The 16243-nt window shown below is 32.4% G+C and overlaps 1 protein-coding gene across 1 annotated transcript; it reads left to right on the top strand.

Annotated features, from left to right (window-relative positions):
• The first annotated feature begins 5249 nt into the window (after positions 1 to 5249).
• LOC142227125 (uncharacterized) lies at positions 5250 to 8351 on the top strand. Its single transcript, XM_075297474.1, has one exon. The coding sequence runs from the start codon at positions 5683 to 5685 to the stop codon at positions 7789 to 7791; it is 2109 nt and encodes a 702-aa protein (XP_075153589.1). The 5' UTR covers positions 5250 to 5682; the 3' UTR covers positions 7792 to 8351.
• The last annotated feature ends 7892 nt before the right edge of the window (positions 8352 to 16243 follow it).

Here is a 16243-nt window from a genome sequence, read left to right on the forward strand (position 1 = left end):
ATAGATGCTACAACGATTACATGCATCTGACGGAAAATTAGGACCAATTAGAAATGGAACAAAATCTTATCAGTATATAAGGAGATCGTATCTGCTACAAAGAAGAATCTACCTTTTCACGGGAAAATGGTCCGAGGGAAGTAGGGGTCCGTGCCACAGAACGGAGCAGTTAGGAAAAAGCAAATAAGAAAGCCAAACAAGTGTACAGATAATGAGGTACTCAAACAACGCTGAGGACATAGCTGCTACAACAATTTAAAAAATCTAAATATTAAATATCAGGAAACACGAGTCGCAATAGAGTCTGATGCAATTCTCTTGGTAATGAGTAAAGGTAAGTGCTATGTTCGGTTTTGAAGCTGAAAACAGCTTATTTTCACGTTTACCAACATTCTTCACACATCTCAAAAAGATAACACGTGAGAACACTTCTCACGAAAATGTGAACTGCTAATTTTTTCCGCAATGCATTTTTTTAGCTGATGGAAACTCAGTAGATTTTGCAATAAAAAGTAAAATTAGACCCTAAACAAATTTTAGACAGAATTTTTAAAATCATATTTTGTACTATATATAAGAAATTTTGCTCAATATATATGTATATTATAAATTTCAGAATCTATTTTTTATTTGTATCAAAAGGGAGCCACCGTGGTGCAATGGTTAGCATTCCCGCCTTACATACACAATGTCGTGGGTTCGATTCCTGCTTCGACCGAACACCAAAAAGTTTTTCAGCTGTGGACTACCCCACCTCAGTAATGCTGGTGACATTTCTGAGTGTTTCAAAACTGGTTTCACTGCTATATGGAACGCCGTTCGGACTCGGCTATAAAAAGGAGGTCCCTTGTCATTGAGCTTAACATGGAATCGGGCAGCACTCAGTGATAAGAGAGAAGTTCACCACTGTGGTATCACAATGGACTGTATAGTCTGAGTGGGCTGCCACCTAACCTAACCTTTGTATCAAAAATCTTTTAAATTCGCATGCGATAGCTGTGTACTTGGCCTACACAGAAAAAAAATTTCGTGTACATTTACAGGTCTGTGACGGTGTAAAGTGTAGTCCAGAAGAGCTCTTAATTAATTTTTTATTTCTTCGATTGTTTATAGTTTTTTTTTTTATATTTATGTATTTTAGCCAAAAATACTTTCAACATACAAGAGGGGGTGTTAGGCAGGTTGTTCAAAATAAAATTATTAAAATAAAACAACAAGAATACAGGAGGAGGGCTATTTTCAAATGTTTGCATTGTATGTGCTTATAAACATTAGGGTGCATCTTCATCTTTGATTTCAAAAACTAATATAAATAAGGTTTTCTCATTTCGCTCCTTATTTTTGTATATGGATAAAAATGTGTGTTTTTCATATAACAGTTTTCATTTCATTTCATTTATTTATTTCGGTCTATGGATATAAAAAATCCTTACAGTTTGGCTGATAAGTTCCCGGTCTAACAAAGAAAAACACATTTTTTTGTCAAAATTCGTTTTTATTATTCAACATAGTTCCCTTCAAGAGCGATACAACTATTGTAATGGCCTTTCAATTTTTTGATACCATTTTGGTAGTACTCCTTCGGTTATGCCTCAAAATAGTCCTCAGTTTCGGCGATCACCTCTTCAAGGCAGCCAATTTTTTTCTCTGCGAGCATCCTTTTGAGGTCAGAGAACAAGAAAAAGTCGCTGGGGCCAGATCTGGAGAATACGGTCAGTGGGGAAGCAAAGCCCAATTCATGAATTTTTGCCATCGTTCTCAATGACTTGTGGCACGGTGCGTTGTCTTGGTGGAACAACACTATTTTCTTCTTCATATTGGGCCGTTTTGCCGCGATTTCAAACGCTCCCATAACGCCATATAATAGTCACTGTTGATGGTTTTTCCCTTCTCAAGGTAATCGATAAAAATTATTCCATGCGCATCCCAAAAAACAGAGGCCAGCGGACTTTTGAGTCTTTCCCCGCTTCGGAGACGGTTCACCGGTCGCTGTCCACTCAGCCGACTGTCGATTGGACTCAGGAGTGTAGTGATGGAGCCATGTTTCATCCATTGTCACATATCGACGGAAAAACTCGGCTGTATTACGAGTTAACAGCTGCAAACACCGCTCGTAATCACCAACACGTTGTTTTTGGTCAAATGTGAGCTCGCGCGGCACTCATTTTGCACAGAGCTTCCACATATCCAAATATTGATGAATGATATGACCAACACGTTCCTTTGATATCTTTAATGCCTCTACTATCTCGATCAACTTCATTTTACGGTCATTCAAAATCATTTTGAGGATTTTTTGATGTTTTCGTAGGTAACCACCTCTTTCGGGCGTCCACTGCGTTCACCGTCCTCCGTGCTCATTTCACCATTATTTCAATTATTGTTGATTTCCCTGGGACAGAGTCCGGAAACTCATCAAGCCAAGTTTTTGCTTCCAACGTATTTTTTCCCTTCAGTAAAAACAGTATTTTATCAAAACACGAAATTCCTTTTTTTTCCATGTTTTTCACAATAACAAAAGTTGCTTCGCAAAAGACGCTCTATCTCACAAAATAATTGACTTACAGACGTCAAATTTTGACACGAATCATTTGAAGGTTGGTACTATATACAAATAATATGCATTTAATACTAGCGACGCCATCTATGTGTCAGACCGGGGACTTATCAGACAACCTGTTATCATTGTCTTTAAGTGCTATTCTTACCATGTGTTTCCCTAGTGTGTTATGTCCTGTTATGATACCAATCAATGGCCGCAATTCTCTATTCATCGACATCAAAATTTCGCAGTTCCTACGTTTCTTTCCATATCAACTTGGTTAGCTCGCAACCATTCGGCTACCTTAGCCGAACCCCAATCACACTAAAATTGGTCCATATCGCCAAAAATAATCTACCAACATTTTATTTCTATACAAAATTTTATTACTATAGAAAATGTTTCCAATATATTATTTCTATACAAAATTTTGTCATTATATTATTTCTATAGAAAATTTTGTCAAAATGTTATTTCTATTGAAAATTTTATTTCTATAGAAAATTTTATGAACATTTTATTTCTATAGAAAAATTTTGAAAATTTTATTTCTGTGGAAAATTTTTTTAAATTTTATTTCTATAGAAAATTTTCTGAAAACTTTATTTCCATAGAATTTTTTTCTGAAAAAATTATTTCTATAGAAAATTTTGTCAAAATTTTATTTCTATGGAAAATTTTGTAAAAATTTAATTTCTATAGAAAATTTTGTCAAACTGAATTAAATATATACGTATTTAATCGGCATTTTTTTTTGTTTAATATATACCCCGTATGGATTAACTTACAATTTAGAAGACGGGTTAAGAAGTTTTAAGATACCTTGCCATCGTGTTACCGCAACCCAAGTAACTCGATTATGGATGACAGTCTGTAGTAAAAGTTTCTACGCAATCCATGGTGGAGCACCCACAAAAAAGGGGCTCTAATGCCAACTGAACTTTATTTTAGTTCATGAAGATTAGTTGATTTTAGTTAAATATTGCACAATATGAGTAAATGTTCCTTATTTAAATAATTTTTTGCTAACTTTAATGACGTGAACTAAAAATAAGAAAAACAAGTTGTATATAAATATAGTGCACAATTTTACTACAAAATAAAATAGTTCATATTTTCCTAAAATGGCAGAAGTTTGCTTAAATTGAGTTCGTAAATCTCTCAAATGAGTACATTTTACTAAAATTGTACCTGTTTTGAACTTCGTACAGCGCTAAAGACATTTTAACAATTCTTAAATCCAATTTTTTCTTTCAACATATGAAATTTTCTTAAACAACAGAAAAAAAATTTATTGTTTTTAAATAAATTTCTTCAGTTTGACAAAAAGTATTAACGTATTTATAACATGTTGCAATTAGAAAACTATTTTAGTTAAATTTTTCTACAATAAACCTACATTTTGTTCCTCGGTGGGTTCACTTCTTTTTAGGTGAGGGAACATAAGATTCGACCTGGGCGAACTTACTACCATATATACTTGTTGTACTTCAGGGTGTAACGAACAAACAATTATAAAATTTTTAGGTTATACATTTTACTCCATAGCATATTTAAGAACCAAAAGTAGTTTTTGGTACAATAATCCCTCGATTTACGTCGTGATTGGTTCCGGAATTTGACGACGTTAATCGGAACGACGTAAACCGAATTAAAAATGCTCATACTTACTCCTAAGTCCATTTATGTATGTATGTGCGTGTGCATAATAAAAAAAAACTTAACAAATAAGAGTAAATACAGTAATTTTGGTAAAAATTTCAGAAAAAACATGTTTCGAAGTCATCATCGTTAATACTTATTGTACTTATGGAAGGCGTTTCTGATAAAGTGGGCAAAAAAAAAAATCGACGACGTAAATCGAAGTTTGATGGAACAAAAAAATTTATGACATAAATCGGAACAACATAAACCGAGACGACGTAAATCGAGGGATTACTGTATATATTTGCACTGTAATATACTTACAAGCTCCTAAATACGATCAGCAAACAGTTTGTTTGCTGTTATGCCTCAATTTGATAAATATTCAGATTTTTGGGCAAATTCTATAGATATTCATAAAATATTATTTTAATTGTGTTAGGATAGCTCCTAAGTTGACATTTTTATTTGTTTCAGCCAAGCTAAAACATGCATTAATGTAATCGAACTTAAAAAATAGCAGACAATGTTTGCTATTTTAGCAAACAGTGACTACTTTCCCTTTTTCCGCAGACTTTCTGCTATTTTAGCAGACTTTTCTGCTGTCCCTACTAACAAATTTTTTTGGGTGTAGACAAAAAGGGTTTGTTTTGCTAATCCATTTTGCTTGGCTTTAACTAAAGAATTTCTTTGAGTGTAAACGATGTAAATTTCTTTTAACTCAATTTTTGGAGAGATTTAAATTTTTTTACTTTTAATATGACAAATTATATTTATTATTTTAGCAGACTATAAGTGCTCTTGATTGGTTTCACACTACACATGCTAATGTTCATACGTAATTCATTTGTATATACAAAATATATTTATAAAAAAAAGAGAAAAAAAAACAAACATTTATTTTTTTTTTCACTCTTCTAATTCAGCAGCTAAGGTGTAGACGTATGACATGCATGATGGGCTCTCAGAATTATCTATGCATAGTAGTCCAATACAAGGAGGTAATTGAGTATTGCTATGGAACAACGATTTCATTTGTTTAACAGCGGGAAGACATTGGCAATTAGCAGTGAACTGATGAATACAGATTGGAAATTATCGCAAGAAAAGCTAAAAGAGATAGAGCTCCCCGTATAGCCGTCTCCGCCAGTGCCCACTATGACCAGTAAACAACAAACAAACAAACAAGCATTTTGGAAACGCACCGCCAAAAACAAAAAAAAAAACAAAAAAAAGATTCACAAACAATAAAGGCGAAAATCATCATCGAGGCGACCAGCCAGCTATAAACCACAAGCGGGCTGAATCATTTTGAAATGAGTACGAGAATTGTGGGTATTGCTTTTGGGAGGAAAATATTCTGCCAGTTGTTTGGGCGAAATCAAAGTGAACGAACGGCGTCTGAATGTCCAACGAGCTGACCATTTAGTGTTTCGCAAAAAAAAAAATGCAAAATTTTCGGAAAATTGAAAAGTTGAAAAGAAAAAACATTTGAAATGAAAAATTTTCAGAAATTGTTTGTTCCATTCAAGAGATCTTTATTGGTGCTTTTGGTGCTACTTGGAGGATTTTCAAATTATGTTGAAAGTAGTGAATCCTGTTGGCTTCATGATGACATTTGCAATGTTCATGGAGAAATTTTTCAAAATTTGGAATTTTCAAATGGCTTAGCTGTGCAAATTGATTGCTCACCCAATATAGTAGGAAAAGTTAGTAACACCAAATTTGGCCCAGAAAATAATGATGATGATGATCGTGAAATTATTTTGGATTTGGAATTAGATGCTGCGGGTGGTGCTGGTATGGAGGATGTAGATCATCAAACATCGTCAGCTACGTATTTGATGCTATTACGTCGCCGTTTCATGGGCGTACAATCTGTAATGCTGGATGGCTGCCAAACGCCTCTGAATACACACACTTATGGTTTGGAATTTTTACCGATTTGTGCCAACGTCACGAAAGTCTCTCTGCAGCATTATCACATAGATTCTTTGGCGCCGTTAAGATGCGATGGCAGCGATAATGATAATGGCGATAAAGGACAACAACTTGAATTGGAATATCTGCATTTGCAATTCAATGAAATTACCTCAATCGATGATACATCTTTCCAGGGATACTACCATTATCCACATCTCAGAGTCTTGGAATTACAAAGTAATTCTCTACGTGTTATTCAGTCGAAGGCATTTAGGCCTTTGAAATCCTTGGAATATCTGCGTATAGTTAATGAGCCTGCGTTAATGCTAAAATCTGCCGATATCTTTGAATATACAGCTGTCATTACCATTCACCTGGAAGCCCTTAAACAAATGACGTCAGAAATTTTTCAACATCTACCTGAAACATTGCAAACCTTCTATGTGTCGGATACCCCTTTCGATGTTGATGTTATCGAGGTAATGAATTCTCGAACTCTTGCCAATTTGACGTTAATAAATTGTGCTCTAGAAGCGTTTACACTTCACGATAGTCACTCAACCGTTAAATCAATCAATTTGAATGGCAACACATTGAAACGTTTTGTGGCCCATGAGAATAATGTAAAAGAATTGGATTTGAGTAACAATCGCTTGGAACATTTCAATTTTGAATGGTTGGTGAATTTGACATCTTTGGAGCGTCTATCACTGAGAGGAAATCACCTGCGTTCACTTTCCCTCCATGGACTAATGCAGAGTCTGCCTAATGGTCATTTTGTGGATTTAAGGGAAAATCGTTTACAAGCCCTTCATGATGTCGATAAAGATGTGCCTTTTTGGTTAACCACTCATTTGCGTCTAAAAGTGGATCAAAATCCCTGGGATTGTCTATGGTTACATGAATTTGCCCATAGCTCTCCGGAACAATTTCGTTTACTGCAATACGATAAATTTATATCGAAAATAAATGTAAATGGCCTACAATGTATACCAGCCGAGAAGCCGCCAGATACCACTGCCAATACACAAACACCAAACCCCAATATGCCAGACAGTACATTGGCTCCGGAAAAAGTGGTCAATGTATCCTCCTCCCCCTCCTCCTCATACACAGTCTATAGCAACGGTGATCAATGGGAATTTAAACGTAATCAAAGAGCCGAAGCTTTAATTATTGTCTTCATGCTACCTTTGGGTATAGCCTTCCTATTTCTCTTGCTCTATATGTGGATTTATTGTCAGAAAATGTTTCATCTGTCCTATTATAAAAATTTCTCATGTGTAAAAAAGTCTGCCAATGGGCCAAATCCTTCGCAACGTTTTGATGTGGTACGTCAAATACCGCCACAACAATCTCAACAGCAGCACTATCATCATCAGCATCATCATCAGCAATCTGAAGAATCTGGTCATCATAACTATCTGCATGACCATCATCATGGTGATCTCGATTCGGGATATGAGGTGCCTTTACATGGCATGTGTTCCGAATGTAATTGTAAACCTATAAATTCCAATTCCTTGGAAAAATGTGAAAAAGCCATTCATATAACCTATGAGCAATCACCTCAAGAAGTGCCCCATCAAATCTATGAGGAGATAATAAATGTACATGATCCTGATTATGCAGATCCAGATAAGCAAGCCCATGTACACTATGACCATTTGAGATTTGAATAGCCGTTGTGGAAATGGAGGAGAATTGATTCTAACCAAAGAAACCCCCCCCCCCCCCCCAAACAAGTTATGGGACCTTAGTTGTACCATTGTTTTTAAGCAGGTATCAATTTTGTTAGATATTTTTTTTTTTAAACCGGCCAATGTGTCCCAGTATTTTTTCAATAAAAAATTATAACTCAATTTGAAAAAAATATTGATTTAAAAAATAAATCAATTCAAATGAGATTTCCATCAAAACAAAATTCAATTTGTTAGATCAATTAAATTTGTAATTGGATAAATTAATTGTTAAATTGGCGTGGTTCATTGATACTACCATTACCGTGATTGAAGTACACCGGAAAAAAGTAAACTACATTATGCGAAAAATGAACTATATCATGCGAAAATTGAACTAATTGTAGTCCAAATTTTGAGATTCATTAAATTACCGAAAATTTTCTGACGTTTTTGGATTTTTAATTACCATTTACGAAATGCATCTTTCTTGAGAAGAAAAAATGAACTAAAAATAAAAAAATCTTAGGCATTCATTCCCATTTTAACCACGCTGTAGTTCATTCTTATTATTTTTGAGAAGTATAACAGGTTGGCTGATAAGTCCCCGGTCTAACAAAGAAAAACCCATTTTTTGTCAAAATTCGTTTTTATTATTCAACATAGTTCCCTTCAAGAGTAACAGGTTGGCTGATAAGTCCCCGGTCTAACAAAGAAAAACACATGTTTTGTCAAAATTCGTTTTTATTATTCAACATAGTTCCCTTCAAGAGCGACACAACGATTATAACGACCTTCCAATTTTTTGATAACATTTTGGTAGTACTCCTTCGGTTTTGCCTCAAAATAGCCCTCAGTTTCGGCGATCACCTCTTCATTGCAGCCAAATTTTTTTCCCTGCGAGCATCCTTTTGAGGTCTGAGAACAAGAAAAAGTCGCTGAGGGCCAGATCTGGAGAATACGGTGGGTGGGGAAGCAATTCGAAGCCCAATTCATGAATTTTTGCCATCGCTCTCAATGACTTGTGGCACGGTGCGTTGTCTTGGTGGAACAACACTTTTTTCTTCTTCATATGGGGCCGTTTTGCCGCGATTTCGACCTTCAAACGCTCCATATAATAGTCACTGTTGATGGGTTTTCCCTTCTCAAGATAATCGATAAAAATTATTCCATGCGCATCCCAAAAAACAGAGGCCATTACTTTGCCAGCGGACTTTTGAGTCTTTCCACGCTTCGGAGACGGTTCACCGGTCGCTGTCCACTCAGCCGACTGTCGATTGGACTCAGGAGTGTAGTGGTGGAGCCATGTTTCATCCATTGTCACATATCGACGGAAAAACTCGGGTGTATTACGAGTTAACAGCTGCAAACACCGCTCAGAATCATCAACACGTTGTTGTTTTTAGTCAAATTTGAGCTCGCGCGGCACCCATTTTGCACAGAGCTTCCGCATGTCCAAATATAGATGAATGATATGACCAACACGTTCCTTTGATATCTTTAAGGCCTCTGCTATCTCGATCAACTTCATTTTACGGTCATTCAAAATCATTTTGTGGATTTTTTGATGTTTTCGTCGGTAACCACCTCTTTCTGGCGTACACTGCGTTCACCGTCCTCCGTGCTCATTTCACCACGCTTGAATTTTGCATACCAATCAATTATTGTTGATTTCCCTGGGGCAGAGTCCGGAAACTCATTATCAAGCCAAGTTTTTGCTTCCACCGTATTTTTTCCCTTCAGAAAACAGTATTTTATCAAAACACGAAATTCCTTTTTTTCCATTTTTTCACAATAACAAAAGTTGCTTCACAAAAGACGCTCTATCTCACAAACTAATTGACTTACAGACGTCAAATTTTGACACGAATCATTTGAAGGTTGGTACTATATAAAAATAATATGCATTTAATACTAGCGACGCCAACCTGTTACGATAAACTTCTTCTGGTTTAGTTAGAATTGAACTAATTTGTATGTCATTGAAATTTTACTGCCACATTTAGTTCATAAAATTTTTGAGAAATACTTTGAATAAAGAAAACACCATTGGGCTGGGGAAAATTTCTTACAAAATTTTAAAAATAAACTAAAACAATATAAAATTTTCGTAATAAATCTTAGTTCATTTTAGCATCAGTTTTACAACAGACTTTTTTTCTGTGTAATTTCAATTTAAAAAATATATATTTTTTTCATGATTGTATAAAAAAAAATATTTTTTTTTGTTCACAGTGGTTCATCAAAATAATAGTGCAAAATTTTAAATGACAAACCCATTAAGGTCAAAATTGATCAAAGCGTGAAAGGAACAGGTTTATACCAGTAACGAGTCTTATGGTGTTTTCTTTTCTGAAAAAAGTGCTTTGCCTTCATTTTGTCTGTACAGAATGCGCATTTTTAAAATGTTACCAGAAACCTAAAAAAATGCTATCATTTCAGCGGGCAGAAAAGAATTCAATGAAGGAAACAGGGCAATCGCAGCACTCTCGTTTGTTGGCAGTGCTGAAAATGACCGTAATTTGCCTCTATGCGTGGCGCTATTTTCACAACAGAATTCGAAGCCTTTTCGCACTTTTACCTGTTTTTTTTTAGAAAAGAACCTAAAGAGTACATTTTCCGGGCAAAATGCAAAAAAAGTGTGCATTTTTTACAAGAAAAGAAAACGCCATTAGTTTTCCATCAAGATTTAACGAAAATTTCATTAAAATTGAGTCAACGAAATGTTTTTTTTTGTCATAGTACACTGAAAAAAAATATTTACGTGATATTAAAGATTACGCAACCTCAATTTTAGGATTCGCAATTTACACACTGTTAAGGAAAAATTTCTTTAAAATAATTGAATTTTAATTAAAAGAAAGTTTATAATCTTTGCTTCAAAATTTTTTTTTCATTTCATATAGGACATACATTTTCAAAATTTGCGTCCCTTCGTTAAATTTGCACGTCTTTAAACTAAGGCAAATTTTCCTTAAAGTAAAGAAAAAGATTTTTGATTTAAAGAAATCGTCCTTAGATTAATTGAAATATTGAATCTTTAGATTTAAGATACACAGAAAAAAATTTCACTAAAAATTTTCCAATTAAAATTTTAATTGAGTTTTAAAAAATATTCAGTTAAAAATGTAATTGAATCAACAAATTTTTTAATTGAAACAAAAATCAATCACAAAAATTAATAGTATCAATTAATTTTTTAATTGGATCAATTAATTTCTAATTGACCTTCAATTAATTTTTTAATTGATACTATCATTTCTGTGATTGAAGACATTTCAATTAAAAAATTAATTGGATCAATTAATTTCGTGATAGAATCAGAAAAAAAATTTTTGTGTGTAAAAACGCTTCAAATATAGGCTAAGACTTATTTTGAGGATTTAGCATCCCTGGTTTAAAGTTTTTTTTTTTTTTTTTGAATTAAGAAAATATTTTTTATCTGTCATAATTTGGATTTTTAAACTGGCATTTGTTGTACGTGAATAGCTTTATAAATAACCGGGAAAAATAGAATGAAAATTTGATAAATGAGATATGTATCGTAATTTTAATTTTATAGATCCTAGATTTAAAGCCAGATAGGTCGCTAAAAAATATCCTTATTTTAAAGAACCCGCATCTTTGGCTCGGAATCAATAACAAAATCCTTAAAGGAAGGTCAAAATCTTCGGATCCAAGTAAACTTTTTATTGAGTGTAGCATTATTTATTATGGCTATGAGAATGTTCATTAATTATTTGAAATGTTTTGTAAATAAGTCAAAAATTCATTACGGTGTCGAAAAGTTGCATAGTATTTAGTTTTCTCTACCAACGTACTTAAAAAGTGGTGAAATTCACAAAAATCGGTAAAACAAAATTTAAGGTATGATCTCTGGTATTCAAAATTGTCTTAACAATTGTTCTCACAGGTATAAGTGCATACTAGCTTGCAGATTTATTTTATGGAAAGTAAAGTTTTCCGTTCCGGCCTCATAGTAAATGATAATGGGATTTTCTTAAAGGCCGGTCTGCTCCTTCCACTATCTATGAGGAATGCATATCTAGAGTCCGATATGCGCCGTCAACAAAATTTCAGCTATCCATAAGAAATTCATTTGTACATTTACTACAGAAAATTCCTTGAGGCGTTGTTATCGATTATTTACATATTAGGTTAGGCATAGTGGCAGACCGATATTTCAGGTTCTCTTATGGTGTTTTCTTTTCTGAAAAAAGTGCTTTGTTGCCAGCAACCTAAAAACATGCTTTCATTTCAGCGGGCAAAACCGAATTCAAAGGACCACTTCAGACTGGACTTCCAGTAGAAATTACGCTATGTTTCAAGTAAAAAACGTCTTTAAAGTAAAGTGTTGAAAAACATATCCTTTTTTGAACTATATTTTGCTTTGTAGTCAAGACGCGAAAAGACAACAACATTTAATGACAATTTCATTAATTTTAAAGAATTTTTCTGATTTTTTTAAAGTCAAGTTGACCTTACCACAAAAATGTTTTCTTTCATGTTATGATACCCATGTTTAAGCCAAATCACTTAATTGTAAGGACAATACGACTTCATTGAAAAGTTTATCGACTTTTGGACAAGGAAAAAAAAACTTTATATAAGAGTAATGCGTCTTTTATGCTAAGCAAAATTTGCATTCGTATTTTAAGGACATGAAATCTTTGGCATCACGACAATATTTTTTTCAGTGCATAAGAAACACAGAAAAATAGCTTTTTGCTTTCAATCGCAAATTTTAATTAGTTATTTCCAAATCAATTTAAGTTTAATTGAAATAAAACTGATATTTTGCTTTGAAAACAGGGCAAAACTTTATTGTTAGCACCAGGGCTGTGGAGTCGAGCCAATTTTGCTCGACTCCGACTCCAGCAGGGCTGTGGAGTCGAGCCAATTTTGCTCGACTCCAACTCCGGGTAATATAACTAAATCTCATTTTAATACCACTAATTTGTAGTTCTATTGTGGGGGTACCGTAAGTGGATCGATATAAAGTATCGTATTTATTTATGTGTGCAAAAAAAGGTCTTAATTTCACATTAGATGCCAATTGAACTCCATATTTCAAATTTAGGTTTTAATTTAATAAATAAGGTTTTAGTTTAATAAATAAAATAATGATATAAAATACCCATCATAATATGAGAAGATACCAATAGTGTATGTATTTGTGGACCAAAATTATTGATACTATCTCAAATCCTTTAAATTTGTTGCGAGCTATATAAAGGTTTACATTTCCATATGCATGAATTTGAATCTGAATCGATTTAGACAAAATTGTATATACTTCTACAAAATCTATGTGCATAAAATTTAAATCTAACGTTATGGGACGTAACACAATTTTAACGAAAAATAAAAATGCAAGAAAAGTCTAAAGTCGGGCGGGCTATTATAATATACTCTGCACAACTTTGTATTTAGATCTACATTTTGATAAAATCTCAAATCAGACTTCTACAAAACTCGGGCAATATTTGGGAAATATTTAGAATTGTTTAGACAATTTCGCAAAAATGCATTTATGATTCATTCATTAAAAAATTTGAAAATTTGAGTCATTTCTACAAGTTTTCGACTTAGCAGTGAGCATACAATTTTGGAAAAATGTTTGTCTAGTAAATAATGGAAATCAAATTTTGACCAAATATACACTGAAAAAACAGTGAACCCACCAGGAAAGATAACTTTCGATTAATTTTAGAAAATTTGGAACTTTTTTAGAAAATTTTAACTAAACGGTATTACAAGCGCTGTTATCACTCCGATATGGCAAAAATAAGTAAATATTTTTCGACAAATTCAAGAAAATTTATTAGACATAACTAATTTTTTTCAGTAGTTAAAGAAAATTTTGTAGTTTTAAGAGAAATCTTGGAGTTCAAAATTGCAAGAATGTCTTTAGTGACATACGAAGTTCATGATGGACACATTTTTGGTAAAATTTACAAATTTAGAGAAATAATGAACTATTTAGTAAGAAATACGAAATTAGGAAATCTTTATGCTTTATTTGTGTATAACTTTTTCCCATTTTTTAGTTCATTTAACTAACATACGCAAAAATTTATTTGACTAAAATAAACTTTTTCCAAACATAATGATTCTATGAACTAATATAAAGTTAATATGGCTTTAGTGAAATAGAGAGTTCACTTTTTTTTGAGTGTATAGAAATAAAATTTTTATAGAAATAAAATTTGGCAAACATTTTTATAGAAATAAAAGTTTGAAAAAGTTAGCAATAGAAATACAATTAAAAAAAATGTGTAGCAAACAAAATTTTGCAAAATTTTCTATAGAAATACAATTTTGACTAAATTTTATATAGAAAAAAATATTTCTATATTAATAAAATTTCGAATACATTTTTTATAGCAGTGAGCATCAGTAAGAAAAAAAAAATTGATAAAATTTGCTATAGAAATAAAATTTGACAATTTTTTCTTATAGAAATAAAATTTTAAAAAAATTATCAATAAAAATACAATTTTAGAAAAATTTTTGTGTAGTAAATAAAATTCTGCGAAATATTCTACAGAAAGAAAATTTTGAAAAAATTTTCTATAGAAATTAAATTTTGACAAAATTTTCTAACAAAAAAAAAAAATAAATTTTGGTAAAATTTTCTATAGAAATAACATTTGGACTTAAATTTTTATAGAAATAAAATATCAATAGAAATAAAATTAAAAGAAAAAAATTGTGTAACAAACAAACTTTTGCAAAATTTTTTATAGAAATAAAATTTTGCAAAATATTCTATAGAAACAAAATTTTGACTCAATTTTCTATAGAAAATAAAATTTTGACTAAATTTTCTATAGAAAAAAATATTTCTATAGTACACTCAAAAAAAAGTGAACTCTCTATTTCACTAAAGCCAATTTAACTTTATTTTAGTTCATGGAATCATTATGTTTGGAGAAAGTTTCCTTTACTCTAATAATTTTTTGGGTACGTTAGTTAAATTAACTAAAACCGAGGAAAAAAATATACTCAAATGAAACATAAAGATTAACTAAATTAGTGTCTTCCACAAAATAGTTCAGAATTTCTTAAAATTTGTAAATTTTACCAAAAATGCGTCCATCATGAACTTCGTATGCCACTAAAGACATTCTTGCAATTTTTAACTCCAAGTTTTTCCTTCCAACTACAAAATTTTCTTTAAAAAGTGAAAAAACATAGTTATGTCTAATAAATTTTCTTGAATTTGTCGAAAAATATTTACTTATTTTTATGACATCGGCGTGATGCCAACGTTTGTAATACTGTTTAGTTAAAATTTTCTACAAATATTCAAAATTTTCTAAAATTAACCGAAAGTTTTCTTCCTGGTGGGTTCACCGTTTTTTCAGTGTAGTAAAATTTTGAATAAATTTTTTATAGAAATAAAATTTTGACAAAATTTGCTATAGAAATAAAATTTTGACAAAACTTTTTATAGAAATAACATTTTGACAAAATTTTCTATAAAAAACAACTTTAAAAAATTTTCTGTCAATATTCCACATATGTATATGACCTTAAAATAAAACTTAAAAAAAATAATTTCGGGTATTAAAATGGATCGATCCAGCCCATCTGCTAGTCTAACATTCTAGGAAACATCAAAAGATAGTCGTAATTGGAAGTTGATTTTCATTTACAATCATGCTGTACATTGATCGAATGAATAACGCAATGGAAACTAATTTGCGTAAAAACTTGCTTAGTTACAAAAATGTGAAGTGTTTTAAAAAATTTTGTTTAGCCGGAGTCGGAGTCGAGCAAAATTTGTACGACTCCGACTCCAGCAAAATTTTCAGACTCCGACTCCAAGACTCCGACTCCGGCTCCACAGCCCTGGTTATGATACCCATTTTTAAGTCATATCACTTAATTATAAGGACAATACGACTTCATTGAAAAGTTTATCGACTTTTGGACAAGGAAAAAAAAACTTTATAAATCTTTGGCCTCACGACAATATTTTTTTCAGTGCATAAGAAACACAGAAAAATAGCTTTTTGCTTTCAATCGCAAATTTTAATCAATAGTTTCTAAATCAATTAAAATTTAATCAATTAAATCAATTAAAATTTAATTTAAAAAATATATATATTTCTGTGAAAATAGGGCAAATTTTTTTTTTGGAACTCAAATGATAGGTTAGGCTAGGTTAGGTTATGTGGCAGCCCGATGTATCAGGCTCACTTAGACTATTCAGTCCATTGTGATACCACAGTGGTGAACTTCTCTCTTATCACTGAGTGCTGCCCGATTCCATGTTAAGCTCAATGACAAGGGACCTCCTTTTTATAGCCGAGTCCGAACGGCGTTCCAAATTCCAGTGAAACCACTTAGAGAAGCTTTGAAACCCTCAGAAATGTCACCAGTATTACTGAGGTGGGATAATCCACCGCTGAAAAACTTTTTGGTGGTCGGTCGTAGCAGGAATCGA

Source organism: Haematobia irritans, chromosome 2, assembly GCF_050003625.1.
Source record: "Haematobia irritans isolate KBUSLIRL chromosome 2, ASM5000362v1, whole genome shotgun sequence".
In the NCBI taxonomy this organism is placed as follows: Eukaryota; Metazoa; Arthropoda; class Insecta; order Diptera; family Muscidae; genus Haematobia; species Haematobia irritans.

What these genes read in the sequence shown, in the direction of transcription:
- LOC142227125 (XM_075297474.1), top strand. Translation starts at nt 5,683, where the DNA reads ATGAAAAATTTTCAGAAATTGTTTGTTCCATTCAAGAGATCTTTATTG.